General features: G+C 37.0%; 1 protein-coding gene and 2 non-coding genes across 3 annotated transcripts; 1 reads left to right on the top strand and 2 right to left on the bottom strand.

The window, feature by feature from the left end:
* The first annotated feature begins 693 nt into the window (after nt 1–693).
* Nucleotides 694–766, top strand: TRNAV-UAC (transfer RNA valine (anticodon UAC)). Its single transcript has one exon. It is a non-coding gene; the product is annotated as a tRNA-Val (tRNA).
* A 442-nt stretch (nt 767–1,208) lies between these two features.
* TRNAV-UAC (transfer RNA valine (anticodon UAC)) lies at nt 1,209–1,281 on the bottom strand. The gene has a single exon. It is a non-coding gene; the product is annotated as a tRNA-Val (tRNA).
* A 160-nt stretch (nt 1,282–1,441) lies between these two features.
* On the bottom strand, nt 1,442–4,035 carry Klp64D (kinesin-like protein 64D). Its single transcript, XM_017181131.3, has one exon. It carries the CDS (start codon nt 3,862–3,864, stop codon nt 1,819–1,821), a length of 2,046 nt encoding a protein of 681 aa, XP_017036620.1. The 5' UTR covers nt 3,865–4,035; the 3' UTR covers nt 1,442–1,818.
* Between the last annotated feature and the right edge of the window lie 12,403 nt (nt 4,036–16,438).

Below are 16,438 nucleotides of genomic sequence, written 5' to 3'. Positions count from 1 at the left end.
TGCTCCCTCAATTCCACTCAATTAGCTGCCATGGAGTGAATATCTCTCAGTGTAATTGAGCACTCTCTCACCTTGCCACTCTCTCGCTCTCTCCCATCTCAATGATCTTCAATCTGGCACCCTCTTTTCCTCTCACCTTGCGAATTGATTTCTTGGACATATGCTAATTAAAAAGTTATTCGTGACGTCTTGCAGCGATTCCGCTATCATTACTTTTTTTTTTGTGTGGAGCTCCGCCCCCTTGAATCGAGCAAACAAAACGTGCAGGAGATAAGAGCAAGTGATAAAGAGGAAATGCTTTCGGCCTGATTAATTATGGCAACCTAAAATGCGACTAGCACAGAAATTCGCCACAAAGCCATGGATAAATAATAGAAAAAGGTACAGTTGTTTTCCTTATCTCTTGGCTTACCTGAGCAAACTCTTCCATCCGCTGCAGGTGGAGTGAGTAATCTGCAACCGAAATAACACCTGGGCGGAAGAAATTCAAGCGAAACAAATATATATATAAAATATTTTATTTATTGTATATTTTTCATTTGAATAAACTCGGCATTCTTTAGTTTATTTAAATTTGTATTCATTAAAACAACCCAGTTCCCAAATTCTTTACAAATCACTTAAGTTCTGTTATGCTTCAGAACCTTTGTGTGCCTTGTCTCTTGTTAGAACTTGGACAGTCGTTTGTCAGCTGGTTCCATAGTGTAGCGGTTATCACGTCTGCTTTACACGCAGAAGGTCTCCGGTTCGATCCCGGATGGAACCAGGAGGAAAATAACTTTTTTTTTAATTGTAATTTTTTGTATTACTATTTAAATACAAAAAAAATCATTGTTTAATTATGTAAATAAATGGTAATTAAAAAAAATTGTTTTCAAACTAAATTTATTCTGTCCTTAACAATGAAAACAATTTTCAATTTCATAAAATGTTAAAGTTTTTATTTTGCAATTGTTTAACAAATAAATAAACTAACAAATAAATAACAAAATTAAAATAAAATAAAATAAACTAATTTACGTAAAACATCATAAATGTATCTCAATAATATATAATTAAATATTGAGTTCTTACCAAAATGAATTTTAAGTACATATATTTTACAAATAAGAATAAAAATAAATAATATAAAAAGAATAAGTAATAATAAAATAAGAATTTAACAAAAAGTATAAAATAAAGAGTTATCAAAAAAGAGAATTTACACCTGGTTCCATCCGGGATCGAACCGGAGACCTTCTGCGTGTAAAGCAGACGTGATAACCGCTACACTATGGAACCAGCTGACTCAAGCTCTCCCAATTTCAGTTTTGTCAAGCAAGGCCATAAAAATCAATAGCACACTTTCCAGCTGTTGGATATTTAGACCCCTAAATTATCTTTTTAAAAATATAAAAATCTCTATTAAAATAAAAACTTCAGAAATTATCCATTGTTATTCTTTGAGTATCATAAATATTTTTTTATTTAAAAGCCAAAAGCACATCAATAATACGTCTTATGCATGTTTGTGCCTATATTCGAGTAAAATCTGGTTGCTACTTAGTTGCAAGCATTATAAAATAAGTATAAATTAAGCATTAAAATTACAAACACAGTTGTAAATGTATTGCACCGTTGTTCAACCTAAATAGTATTATGCACTAAACAATAAATCAACAAAAACTAAGGGGCTAATAACGAAAAATCACTGAGCAAAATACATAATCTGAGGGTGTAGAAAACCAGGATTAGAAGGAGAAGAAACCAAAACTGGGCACGCAAGCCGCAGAGGATTTGCAGCTGGACTAGCAAGCGATTTCGCTTAAAAAACTCGCTTCAGTAGCGCCTGGCTGTGGTCGGTCTGGGAACACCCGAAGTCCGTGGCCTGGCGGACTTGGACCGCATGGGATTGGACACACCATCGGTGTTGTAGCTGAGGTAAACGTGCGAAAGATCCACAAAGTCCGGCTCCTTTCCGCTTGTCTTGTGAGCGGAGATGTGCTTGCGCATGTTGTTGCCCGTGTAGGCCACACACTTTAGCTGCCATTCGCCAATGTCCTCGTTCCAATGGGTATACTGATTGATCATGGACTGGTACTCCTTGGGCACGTAGGAGTTTAATACAAGTTCGCAGAGAGCTAGCTCCCTGGAGAGGCTTCTTATGTTCTCATAGATGCCCTCCTTTTCCCGCTGATGCTCCTGCTGCTGATCAGCCAGCTCTGACTTAACGCCCATCAGCATCTGCATCACCCGGTGGATCTTCTTGGTGATGCCAGTACTGGCGTCCTGAAGCGTGGAATACCGCTCTTCAATGTCAATCCTCTCAGTGGCCTTTTGCTGTAGGGTCTGCTTCAGGGCCTCCTCAGATTTTTCGCGTTCTTCCAACTCCGCGATGGACTGCTCCAGTAGTTTCTCCTGGGTCTGGGCCTTCTCCAGCAGATTCTCGCCGCCCACGAGGATTTTTCCCTCGAGAGAGACTAGTTTATTACGCAAAGTCTCCTGCTCTGTCTTGGCATGCTCTATTTCCCGCTGATGTTCGCTTTTACGCTGTGCCAGTTCCTCCTTCTCCTCGTCGGTCTTCTCGCGCTTCTTTTTCGGTTTCTTCTCCGCAACCTGGACAGTTGACGACTCCATTTCGATCTCCAGAGGTGCCTCCAGTTCGTCGTCGGCTGTGTCCTCCTCCTCTTCGGAGCTTGGTGGCTCCTCCTCAAAACTGCTGCCCTCCTCCAGTTGCTTCCGAAGTCGGGCAATCTCCTCCTGAAAGTGACGAAGCAAAGCATCCTTGGGTTCCTCATTGATGTGCATACGATTCTGGATGTTCTTGGCGCGACTAGCATAGCGTAGGGTCGATATGGTCTCCATGTAGTTGCTATCCGCTGGACTGATGGTGGCACACATCACGGTTTTGGAATTGCCTCCCAGGGAATCCTGGAGTAGTCGGGTAAGCTTAGAGTTCCTGTACGGGATATGAGTACTTTTGCCATCAACCAGGGCACTGATGACATTTCCCAGCACCGACAGCGATAGATTGATCTTGGTGGCTTCCTTAAGCCGCTGGCCACTGGCCTGGGTCTTGGACTGTCTCTCGGATCCGGCAAGATCCACCAGCTGGAGCTTACCCATACGCACGTGCTGGACACCGCCTTCGCCCAGTTCACTGCGCTCCACGGTGATTGAGAAGATGGCATGGGATCTGGAGCTCTCCTGATTCATCTTGGTGGCTCCCACCGCTCGGTTCTTGTTGCCCAATCGCATTATATTCTCCAGATCATCGGCATTGTGCACCACATAACCGCTGAGATCCTTGACAAAAACACCAATGTCTGGCCGCTCCTTGACCTCCAGACTCTTGCCCACATCCTTGCCCAGCAGGTCTCGCACCTCTTCGTTGTATATCTCCATATAGCTGACGCGCACCAGGAACTTCTGGTTCTCCTTGGCCTTGGCAATGTGCCCAAAAATGTGGGCAAAGGCATTGGGTATTATGCCCTTTGTTTGCGGCGAATCGGGATTGCCGGACATGGTGTAGGTTTTTCCCGTGCCGGTTTGGCCATAGGCCAGAATGGTGCCATTGTAGCCCTCGAGAACCTTGTCCACAATGGGACGAGCCGTGTCCACGTACAGATCCAATTGATTGGAGCCGCCATCGAAGACGTTGTCAAAGTAGTATGTCTTGGGCGGTTCGTTGGCCGTGGCATTCGGCTTCATCACTGTAATGGCCCGATTGATCTTGTCCACGGAAATTGCACTTAGGGCTCCGGCAGACAACTCATTTTTGTCCATCGGCCGTGTTCGCACCACCACACGCACATTTTCGATTTCATCATCGAGCTGCTGGCCCGTTGTGTTTCCCGGATTTCCTTCCTCCTCCTGCGGCGGCATTTTGATGTATCCTGCGGGCGTCTCCGGTTAATTCCTCTTCCAATCAATGCAACTAAGTAGATTTTCCGCTGACCGCAGTTAGTGGAAATCGATAGCTGCTAATTTTCCTCGCATTTGTTTATGCGTTGCTAGGTTTTTTTTTTTGTTTTTTTTGCGAGTGATTAAGCGATGGCTAATCAGCTGTTATCGATAAGTGCGAAAATCGTAAGAAGAGGGATGCCAGATCAGCAGCAAATTAATACTAACGGGAAAATACTAAATTTGTTTGGCACAAATTAAAGATAACAAAAATTAATTAATTATGCATTATAAAATTGACAATTTTACATTCTAGCAAGATCATTTTACCCCGCAGTATACAACGCATTAAAATAATTTTCTCTAATTTTTCCCTAAATGATATCAATTTATGCCACATATTGAGATGTTCCCTGCTGTAAAACACATTTCCTTGAATACATTAATCAAATTTTCGAGACATTAAAAAACAAATTCATTTCCATTTTATTGTATTATATACACATGTCCGTCAAATTAGCGTCGGTGAGTTAGCGTCGAAATGGAACGGTGGGAAAATGGAACACTGAGGGATTTTTTATTTTTAATTTATTTCGTTAATAAGGCACTAATTTGAACAAAATAAAGTTTATAAATGCTTAAAAATGAATTTACTATTGATTTTTACTGGGTTTGAGGGGATTTGACCTTTCGGTCTATTAAAAAAAAGCATTCGAAAAATCGTGTTTTCGCAATTTTGTTTATAGCTCGGCTCAACGAAATTGTGCAGATATACCCGGTATGCCAGGATAAAGGACATTTATTGTACTTTCACCCTGCAAAGTTTCATTAAAATCTATCCATAAGTTTTTGAGAAAATTGCGTAACAGTAAACTAACCTCGGGTTTCGCTCCATACAAAATGAGGCAGGAAAAATTGTAACTCCTATAACTCCAGTTAACGAATTTGTGCCAATATGCACGGTATACTGGCTTATTAAGGGAAGTTTAAAGAATATTTGGTAAAAGTTTCATAAGATTCTATCCGTCAGTTTTTGAGAAAATCGCATAGCAGTGGGTGGTGTAGGTGGGCTGATAACAGAGGCGCTAACTTTGAAAATGGAACCAGCTGTGAACCTGCAGAGAACCAGTTGCCGAACCAGACAGCGGAACCATGTTAAAGAAATACTAGATTTAAGAACATTAGCAATTTATGGAACTTAATATTAAATAAATTAACTGCCCAATAAACGATACCGCCATTGTAAGAAATTTGGTAGGTGTTTCATCAAAATTCGTCCAGTCTTTTGGGAGAAATTAGCTATTACCCGAATTTTTAATTATTGTTGTAAATACCTTGGTATTACTATGCACCCCTGGTAACTAACACCATCTAAGTTCGGCGCTAAATTTGAAAAAATAATTTTGCAATGTTCAACGAATTTGTGCCAACATGCACGGTATATCAAACGAAAGGGGGCATTTTTCTCTAATTTCGAATTAAATCTTATTGAATTCTACCCGACAGATTTTGAGAAAATCAGGTGTTTATATTTCTGACCCCGATTAATTAACACTGGCTCATGTCGTCCCTCTCACCACGTGGATGCCCCATACGATATTTTCGACGCTAACTTTTAAAAATATTTTGCAGTCCTCAACGAATTTGTGCCAACATGCACGGTATATCAAACGAAAGGGGACATTTTTCTCTAATTTCGAAATAAGCCTTATTGAATTCTACCCGGCAGATTTTGAGAAAATCAGGTGTTTATATTTCTGACCCCGATTAATTAACACTGGCTCATGTCGTCCCTCTCACCACGTGGATGCCCCATACGATATTTTCGACGCTAACTTTTAAAAATATTTTGCAGTCCTCAACGAATTTGTGCCAACATGCACGGTATATCAAACGAAAGGGGACATTTTTCTCTAATTTCGAAATAAGCCTTATTGAATTCTACCCGACAGATTTTGAGAAAATCAGGTGTTTATATTTCTGACCCCAATTAATTAACACTGGCGCATATCGATAGGAGCGCGTCCCACTCCCTATCGATACGCCTCCCGCCAGAAAATATTTATATTGACAATTTGAACAATTGTATTAATTATGAATGCCCAATAAACGACCTTGTCATTCTAAGCAATTGGGTAGGTGTTTTATCAAATTCCGTTCAGTCGTTCAGGAGAAAACCCTCTTTTTCTATTATTTACATATATGTACCAAGCGAATAATATATGTATACGGCAGCCCTGGCTGCCTATATATAATTAAATTTGATTTTAACTTTAGGGTACGACTTATGCAAAGGAAAGATTGTTTCATAAACGACATCGTTTTTCTAAACATTTTAATGCATATTTCATCAAAATCCGTTTAGTCGTTTAGCAGAAAATCCATTTTTATTGTTTTTCGATTATTATTTTGGCACAAGTAGTGTTTTTTTTTTTGCTTGTACCAACAAACACTGTACACTAAGTCACAGCGAAAATTCTGAATAATTTTTGGTAAAAATATCCAAACGTTTAGACCAGTAGTTGTTAAGAAAATTAGTTTTTAAGATCCAATTGTAATAATATGCTTCTGCAGCCCTGGCTGATCGACAAGTGTAATCGTCGAAGGTCTGGCAACACCGATCTGTCCTTATTCGCGCTGAAATCTTCGAGAGGACAACGCTTCGAACAAAGTTTTTTACAACATTAAACATTAAATAAACGCAATAACAAAAGTAAGTACACCACCGTAAACCAGGCGACATTTGTTTTATTATATTAATTTGTTTTATACATATTTATTCACCTATTATTCTTTTATTTTCAATATTTCAGCGAAATTTAAAAAGTTGTTTTATTGCCAAGGAATAAGCACAATCAAGCCACAAACGATGTGTAAGTACAACACCTGCATATGTACATATGCAATTGTTTCAAAATTCTGTATTTTTTCAGCGCAACAATTTATTTCAAATTCTTCAGAAACTCCACAAGTTATGTGTAAGTGAAATCGGACATACATACATACACACATATACATATGTGTATGGCCAAGTTTACAGTTAAATGACATTTCTCTTTTTCTTTTAGCGAAACAAAAAGTAATTTTTAACTCGTGGAAGAAGGATGTTGTTGAGAGACGTAGGAATAACAAGTAAGTGCGAGCATAGTTTTATTATATAATATCTTAAGAATATTATATCCAAAAATTTTAAAAATATTGTTCAAATGTTGTGTTATTATATAGTATTAAGTTCATTAAACTAACTATAGCATAAACGTACTCAGTACGCCTTTACGTACAGTGAATTGAAAAAATCAATTTAGGAATTAACTCGTAAACATTTTTGTGCCTTAATATCTGAGAACTTTAGACGTGAGGGCGACATAGCAGTGTGAAAAATTGGTTTAATGAATTAAACTGTGGCCGACAGTCATTGTGACAGAGAACAGTGATCCTGTGCGATTATAAGTTAATGCAAGTTTGTAATGTGACATACTGTGAGATAAAGGCATCCTTGGGCATCAGTCTACAGCATACATTCGATATTGCATGAACACCTGGCCGTAAAAAAGGTTTGTTTTCGTTGGATCCCGCAAAATTTGACAATCGCTTCAAAAAGGTTGGTGTGGATTAGTGCTAAGGAATTTTGAAAATATATACCCGCGGCGTTTTAAAAGAAGTTTATAGATTCATTGGAGACGCAACATATTTATATGCTTATGAGCCCGAAACAAAACAGCAATTGACCGTATGGGTCTTCAAAGAGGAGCCAAATCCAAAAATAGTTGACGCAGTGACGACTTGAGCAAAAAATAGTGTATAATATTATATATAATATAAATGTGTACAAATAAATCTTGTTTTAAGAACAATAAAACCATTTTTGAAAAAAAAAAAACAAATTATTCGCAGTTTCATTATTATTACATTACAAACATATATTCATTTATACAATAACTTTTCGAAAATAGCTTTATTTTATTAGAAAATATGACATAGGAAAGAAGCCCCAATCTTGATTATTGAATATCTTTTGAACAGATAATTGTATTAGGATTATTGAAGTGTTTTTCTGAGGCGTATTTCAAGCTAAATACAAATAACGTTGGGAAATTTTGTTTATTTTCAAAACAGTAATTTTTATACCCCTTGCAGGGTATTATAATTTCAGTCAGGAGTTTGCAACGCAGTGAAGGAGACATTTCCGACTCTATAAAGTATATAAATTCTTGATCAGCATCACAGCCGAGTCGATCTAGCCATGTCCGTCTGTCTGTCTGTCCGTTTCTACGCAAACTAGTCCCTCAGTTTTAAAGCTATCTGAATGAAACTTTGCATAACTTTGCATATAGTCTTCTATATATTCTCACTGCTATATATGTCGGAACGGGCCGGATCGGACGACTATATCATATAGCTGCCATACAAATGTTCGATAAATTTTTAGAAAAAAAATTATAACTTGGCAGTTTTTCAACTTTTTTGCATCATTTTTAAAATATGGCCAATAATTATTATTTCAGATTTTCGGTTTTAATTTTATAAAAATCGGACCACTATATCTTACAGCTGCCATAGGAACGATCGGGAAATTAATTGAAAAAAATTATTACTTCGTTGTTTTTCAACGTATTTTCATCTACTTTGAAACATGAGCTTTTATTATTTCAGAATTTTGGTAACAATATTATGAAAATCGGACAACTATATCATATAGCTGCCATAGAAGCGATCCGTAGATTTAGAGAAAATGTAAAGCTGGGAAAGTATAACTGTAACTGTCAAACAGTAAACATAATAAGTATATGTAAAATGTTATGAAACTCTTGTTAAGTGTCTGTTTTCGGCAATATAATTTATAGTATAAATATGAAAACCAATCTGCAAGGGTATATAAACTTCGGCGTGCCGAAGTTAGCTTCCTTTCTTGTTTCTATTAATATATCCAGAATGGCTCAAGTCTTAGTGGCTCGATTCTTAGTGATCCAAATGCAAACTGTAAGGCTGTACAAACTTCGGGGGTACCGAAGTTAGATTCCTATCTTAACTTTCACTTAATTTCTTTTGAAATAATGTATTATTTTTATTCACTAATATGAATAGTATGATTAAGTTTATTTTACAAGATACATTTAGTAAAAATATATTTAATAGAAATCGTTGTCGTTCGCTCGGATAAATAAGTCTTTCTTTAATTTTCTCTCGTCTAACTCGATGTTTTCACGCTTTTTAATCGTCTTGAGGAATGTGTTTACTGCTATTCCCCAAGGAGCTTAATAATGCCTTGTAATAAAGATATACAGTCGTCTACACAAATATTTTAAATAAATAAAAATTCAAATTTTTTTGTAATAAACTATTCTACAACTTTTGCGAGTACAGAGGGACCACGCGCTTTAATATTGCTATAAGCATTGTCAAAATACTTTTGTTCACGACTGATGGTTCTGATCGAACTTATAGAGAAATTTTTTTAGTTCAACCTTTTATTTATTTTTTGTACCCATTTTAATATTTTTTCTTTTTATAATTTTCAGGACAAAAACCCATTTATTTTCAAAAGCCATACGTCAGTCTATAGAGACTGGAGTTATTGATTTATCAGGGGTCTTATCCGATAAAGACTATAATACTATTTATAGTATCTTTAAGGATATATCTAAAGTCAATAGCGTCGGGTGGTTTGAATGCAAGACTGCACCCAATAAATGGCGCAAACTTATATTTCAAAGCTACAAACGCGCCCTTAATGACTGTAATTTCACATTACTATCTCCAGTTTCATCACCAAAGAATGAAATTAAAGCATGTGCTGATCTCTTTTTGCCGAATATAAAAGGCCACACTCTGGATTCTGAAGATATACAAAATCTTTCTAGTAGTGCAGTTTCAATTTCACCACCCAACCCGATAGACGAAAGCCTTATTGAAGCGAAATTGAAATGTCTTCGCAAGGCTTGTCGGGATGGTAATACCTCTTTAAATATTGATGTAGAAATGATTAAATGCAGTCCTAATCGGGTTCGAGTAAAAGAGCCATGCCGATTATTATTTGCAAAGCTACAAGTGCAGGGCTTTAATGAAATAATTGAAAATTGCTGTTCAAAATTTTCCAAAAAACAAAGCATAGAGCATGTCTTAAGGGAGAATTTTTACTCCTGTAATAATGCATGCTCCATAAATTTTAAGTCGATACGACTTAATCAAAAATCGTTTGTAGCCTATGCCTACTGCATAGATCCGTCGTGTAATTTTTACACCTTTAAAGGGTCTTATAATGGATCAGTTCAAGTTTTTTCAAATAAATTAAACTTGACTCACTCCATTGATTCAAAAAAGACTACACAGTGTAGGGCCATAAATCGGTTTCTTGCCAAGAAAGAAATTAAGGGCAGCACTGCTTTCGAATTTAGAAATAAGATAATAAAGAAAGCCAGTACAAATAGGGCATTAGTTGGCAATGACCAAATGATAAATGAAAATTTATCTTATTATAGAAATCTCATTTCTGAGGAAAATGCAAAAGAGGATTTTGAAAAAGATCCCTTTAAGGATGCATTTGAAATGAGGTGCAACAATTTTGCCCATTATATTCAGCATCTTTCAACTAGACTAGAGGTGCAGTTATGGAACAAAGACCACATAGATCTGTTCCTCAATAAAATTAAAAATGATACGTTGCACATAGATGCAACAGGATGTGTTGTGCAGCCAATGAAGTTTATAGACAAAAGAATTTATCTCTACTCATTGGTGGCGCACATTCCAGAGCATCACATGGTGTATCCTGTGGCACATGCTATTTTGTCGAACCACACTGCCTATGACATTGGTCTATTTCTATGCGACCTAAATAGGTTTTGTAAACTAAATAAATTCAATATGCCAATATGCAAACGCATCATTACAGATGTCAGTTTTGCAATCATCCAAGCTGCTCTAAAAGAATTTAATGACTTGGATGTTATAGCATACAATAGCATGTGTTTTAACTTTTTGTACCAAAAAAGTGAAATATTTCCTGCAGTATGCGTTCAGTTTTGTACGAGCCATTATGCAAAAATAATGTGCTCCGATATCGACAAAACTGTTGGCTTGGCAAACGTTGCATTAAGAGATTTTCTCAGAAATGCCCTAGGACTGGCTTACAATATAATCACTGTCAGTGACTTAGAGAAGTGGTTCTTTAATGTGGTAACCATTCTTCTTTCTCAATTCATAAGCAAAAAGGTACACGATGCTATTTCATATTTATCAGGTAGTACCTCGACTGTTCTTGATTTGGCAGAGCATGAAACATATGCAAAGCCAATTAAAAAGAATGGTGATTATTCACTTAATACCATAGCTGGTAAGAGTGAATTTAAGAAACGATTTAATATAATTACCTCTGAAGCATTAAAAATCATTTCAGAGGAATCAGCACATTCAGAAATCGGCAAAGAAAATCTATTGTATCATCCAAAAATGGTGGAAGTTATTTTAGGAAAATATATAGTTTTTGCGCCATTTTGGACCAATATAATGGGAATTTATATTGATCCTAGCAATAAAAGACCCAGCAATGGTCCAATAGAGTCAATGTTTAAGACACTAAAACACAGTGTCATAAAAAATAAGCAGGGACTAAAACTTGGTAGATTAATTCGTAAAATGAATGATTTTTCAAACTCTGTAGTGCGGCAACTTGAACTTGCACATCCAGAATTTTCACGTTCCCCATTGACTCATGGTACTGTTATTAAAGCTAAACCAAAAAAGTTTACATTAAAAAAAAATGAACGTACAGCCGATATGTTGTCAAATAAAAAATTGTCAACTGTTAAAGAGAGTTGGCAAAAAAAAGGCACCAAAAAACTAAAAATAGGGTTATTCAAAGGAGATTTTTCACGACTAAATACTGTCTGTGAATCAGAATTGAATAGCCCGCAAAATATTGACCTAAATTTAAGTTCTTCAATAAATTTAGACCATTCTTACTCTAGAAAGGGTAATATGTTTAAAATGGAGGAGAACTTCAAAAATGTTCTTACAAAAATATTTAAATCACGCACGTTTTTAACGGAAAATAAACATTTTTACGTGCTAAATTGTAAGAGTCTGTTTGGGTCTATACATACATTAAATATGAATAAATTTGTATATCATCTTGAATTGGATGATATACTGACATTGCAGAACAAAAAGTGGCTCTCTAACTTTGTATTAGATGCCGCTTTAACTGCTTTAATTAATGATCAAAATGACCCTTTATACATTAACCTTCCGTGTCAACTTGATGATTATTGTTTTCAGAATGAGGCTATAATTAAAAAAGCTTATGAGGAATCAGCTGGTCATTTAATTATTCCTCACTGTTACAACAATCATTTCAGTATATGCTTTGTAGACATTATTAAACAACAGTTTTTGTTTTTAGATCCTTTCGGTCAAACATCAACGGCTGAAAAGTTTAAGAGATACTACAAAGATTTGTTAGACCGCATAAGTAAAATTAACAATACTTGCGTGTCTATAGAACATGACATTCAAAAAGACGAGTACAATTGTGGCATTTTTATATTGCAGTTTGCTAAATGCTACTTGGAAAATGAGCCCATGACAAATTTGCAGCCCGCGTATTTGTTTAGACAACAAGTTTTTCACCAACTACTTAGCATTGGTGATTCCTTAGCTGATATTTGCTTGCATTGTGGCAAGTGGATACCATTCGATTCTCTAGTATCATGTAACACATGTGGACGAACTATTTGTGGTCAATGTGTTTCCCAATATTATAGATCTACATCTAATTTTAATAATTGTCTAATGTGCCAAGCAACTTAGACAATATTGAAATCAAAAATATTAAAATTATTAAAAAAAAAAATAAAAGAACTGTTTCTTTTATCGAAAAAAATATATAAAAAATAAAAGAACTGTTTCTTTTATACAAAAAAATATAAAAAATAATAAAAGAACTGTTTCTTTTATCCAAAAAATATTTATAAAAATAAAAGAACTGTTTCTTTTATACCAAACATATAAGGAAAAATAAAAGAACTGTTTCTTTTATCGAAAAAAATATATAAAAAATAAAAGAACTGTTTCTTTTATACATAAATTTATAAAACAAAAAAGAACTGCTTCTTTTGTATTATTATTAAAAATATTTATTAAAAAAAAAAATACCAATTAATAAAATGCAATTAGTGGAATAGGCCTAAAGGGGATACCACTTTAAAAAAAACGCGCCATTCACTCTACCTCAATGGTGGTGCGGAAAGGAGTGAACACTTTATATTAAATGAATTAAATAATAATTTAATAGGTAACCGAAGACGATGCGGCCAGCATTTTGGATCAGGGCGAATGCATACACCCCCACGGCGACGACTATATCGATCCTAAGAATATCAAGACAGAGATCGACATTGAGGAACAGCAGTTGGCAGGTGGGTACAGTTGGCAAAGTCTCTATTTTACATTTCTAATCTTATGTTTTACAGTTCAACGGAGGCCAGTACGAGTTCCGCTGGTGCACCTGCCACATCTGTAGCTGGAATGGGTCCGACTATGCTCACTGACGATTCAGCGGCCATTCAAATGCCGGCGGAGATGTCCACAAGTGGCAAGAAAAACAGCTTGGTCATAAACGATGGAACTGGAAATCTCGGAGAGTGACAAGGGTTTAGGTGGCCAACCAACGCAGTCGCAGATATATCTGGTGGATTCGCCCAACGAACCCACATCTCTGGACTACCAGCAGCACGCGCAGCTCGACTTCCAACAGGCGCAGGGGATGGAGGAAATGCAGATCAACCAGCATGACACTATTGCAAGCCAATCAGATTCAGCAGCAGCAGCAAACGCAAAACAGTGACAACGATTATGCTTGGGCTTTCTAGAAACCAAATTTTACAGAATGTCATTTTAATTTGATTACACAAAAGTGTGAACTCCGTAAAAATATGTAATTTTGTAATGCCTTAAGCTTAATGTTGTACTTAAAAACATATTTCAATGGGACTGTTTATTTTATGCAACGAGTTTGATTTGTATCTATCATTAGTAATCGTTTTAAGATGTTTGTGTCTTGTAAGCAAATATTTTAATTATTTAATGAAATCCACTGAAATAAAAAGTTAAGGTAGAAAGTATCAATACATTGATACTGCATGTGCACTCAGAGTGCCACACACGTGAGGCAAGTCTGTGTCCTGAATATTGGTCCAGACCAGTGAGTGCCTGGTGGAAACCGGAGCTACCTTTATAGTCTCGCTCAAATACTACGTACGTCGATAGCCATAGGTATTTTGGATATACTGTCAAAATTTCAGATCGATCGGTTAAGATTTGTTCGAGTTATGTTTTCGGCCAACTCAAAAAAAGTAGTTTTGAGAAAAACGCGTTTAAAGTTTTAAAATCGTATATGATTACATGTGAGGCATCGCCGCAGACTGAAAAATTTCGACACTTAGAAACTTTCGACGGACTCTATCTTTTGATATGTTATTTTTAAGACCCTAAAGTATTTTTTAAGCAAAAAAAATTTTTTCGATTTTTAAAAAAATTTACTCAGATGTCCCCCCTTAAGAAAAGGAATAAAACTTCGTAGTATTTCATTATTATTTAATTTTTTTATTTATTTTATTTATTTAATTTATATTTATTTCTCCGAAGGCCTCCTCCATCTGCTCCGGTCGCTCTGGATGCTCCACAGGCTCTGGTTCCTGCCGTTCATCTTGGGCCTGCCGAGGTCGCAGAGTGTCCATTATTGCGCGGCGGATCAGACGTTGCTGGTCCGCCGGGTAATTCCTTGCTGCCTGGTGGGCCAACGCCACCCTCTGCCGCCGATTGAGGCCCAGTCGTTCCTCCTGGTCGCCACGACCAGCTTGGCCGCCACGAACAGCTTGGCCGCCACGACCAGCTTGGCCGCCACTACCATCTTGGCCGCCACGACCAGGTTGGCCGCCACGACCACGTTGGCCGCCATGACCGCGTTGGCCGCCACGACCGCGTTGGCCGCCACGACCACGTTGGCCGCCACGACCGCGTTGGCCGCCACGACCACGTTGGCCGCCACGACCACGTTGGCCGCCACCACCGCGTTTGCCGCCACCAGCGCCGCCACCACCGCGTTTGCCGCCACCAGCGCCGCCACAGCCATCAAAATAGTTATTAACTATTTGCATCTGAAATATTGAAAATAAAAGAATAATAGGTGAATAAATATGTATAAAACAAATTAATATAATAAAACAAATGTCGCCTGGTTTACGGTGGTGTACTTACTTTTGTTATTGCGTTTATTTAATGTTTAATGTTGTAAAAAACTTTGTTCGAAGCGTTGTCCTCTCGAAGATTTCAGCGCGAATAAGGACAGATCGGTGTTGCCAGACCTTCGACGATTACACTTGTCGATCAGCCAGGGCTGCAGAAGCATATTATTACAATTGGATCTTAAAAACTAATTTTCTTAACAACTACTGGTCTAAACGTTTGGATATTTTTACCAAAAATTATTCAGAATTTTCGCTGTGACTTAGTGTACAGTGTTTGTTGGTACAAGCAAAAAAAAAAACACTACTTGTGCCAAAATAATAATCGAAAAACAATAAAAATGGATTTTCTGCTAAACGACTAAACGGATTTTGATGAAATATGCATTAAAATGTTTAGAAAAACGATGTCGTTTATGAAACAATCTTTCCTTTGCATAAGTCGTACCCTAAAGTTAAAATCAAATTTAATTATATATAGGCAGCCAGGGCTGCCGTATACATATATTATTCGCTTGGTACATATATGTAAATAATAGAAAAAGAGGGTTTTCTCCTGAACGACTGAACGGAATTTGATAAAACACCTACCCAATTGCTTAGAATGACAAGGTCGTTTATTGGGCATTCATAATTAATACAATTGTTCAAATTGTCAATATAAATATTTTCTGGCGGGAGGCGTATCGATAGGGAGTGGGACGCGCTCCTATCGATATGCGCCAGTGTTAATTAATTGGGGTCAGAAATATAAACACCTGATTTTCTCAAAATCTGTCGGGTAGAATTCAATAAGGCTTATTTCGAAATTAGAGAAAAATGTCCCCTTTCGTTTGATATACCGTGCATGTTGGCACAAATTCGTTGAGGACTGCAAAATATTTTTAAAAGTTAGCGTCGAAAATATCGTATGGGGCATCCACGTGGTGAGAGGGACGACATGAGCCAGTGTTAATTAATCGGGGTCAGAAATATAAACACCTGATTTTCTCAAAATCTGCCGGGTAGAATTCAATAAGGCTTATTTCGAAATTAGAGAAAAATGTCCCCTTTCGTTTGATATACCGTGCATGTTGGCACAAATTCGTTGAGGACTGCAAAATTTTTTTAAAAGTTAGCGTCGAAAATATCGTATGGGGCATCCACGTGGTGAGAGGGACGACATGAGCCAGTGTTAATTAATCGGGGTCAGAAATATAAACACCTGATTTTCTCAAAATCTGTCGGGTAGAATTCAATAAGATTTAATTCGAAATTAGAGAAAAATGCCCCCTTTCGTTTGATATACCGTGCATGTTGGCACAAATTCGTTG

This window comes from Drosophila kikkawai, chromosome 3L (genome assembly GCF_030179895.1).
Source record: "Drosophila kikkawai strain 14028-0561.14 chromosome 3L, DkikHiC1v2, whole genome shotgun sequence".
In the NCBI taxonomy this organism is placed as follows: domain Eukaryota; kingdom Metazoa; phylum Arthropoda; class Insecta; order Diptera; family Drosophilidae; genus Drosophila; species Drosophila kikkawai.
This window is presented reverse-complemented; position numbering and strand designations above follow the sequence as displayed.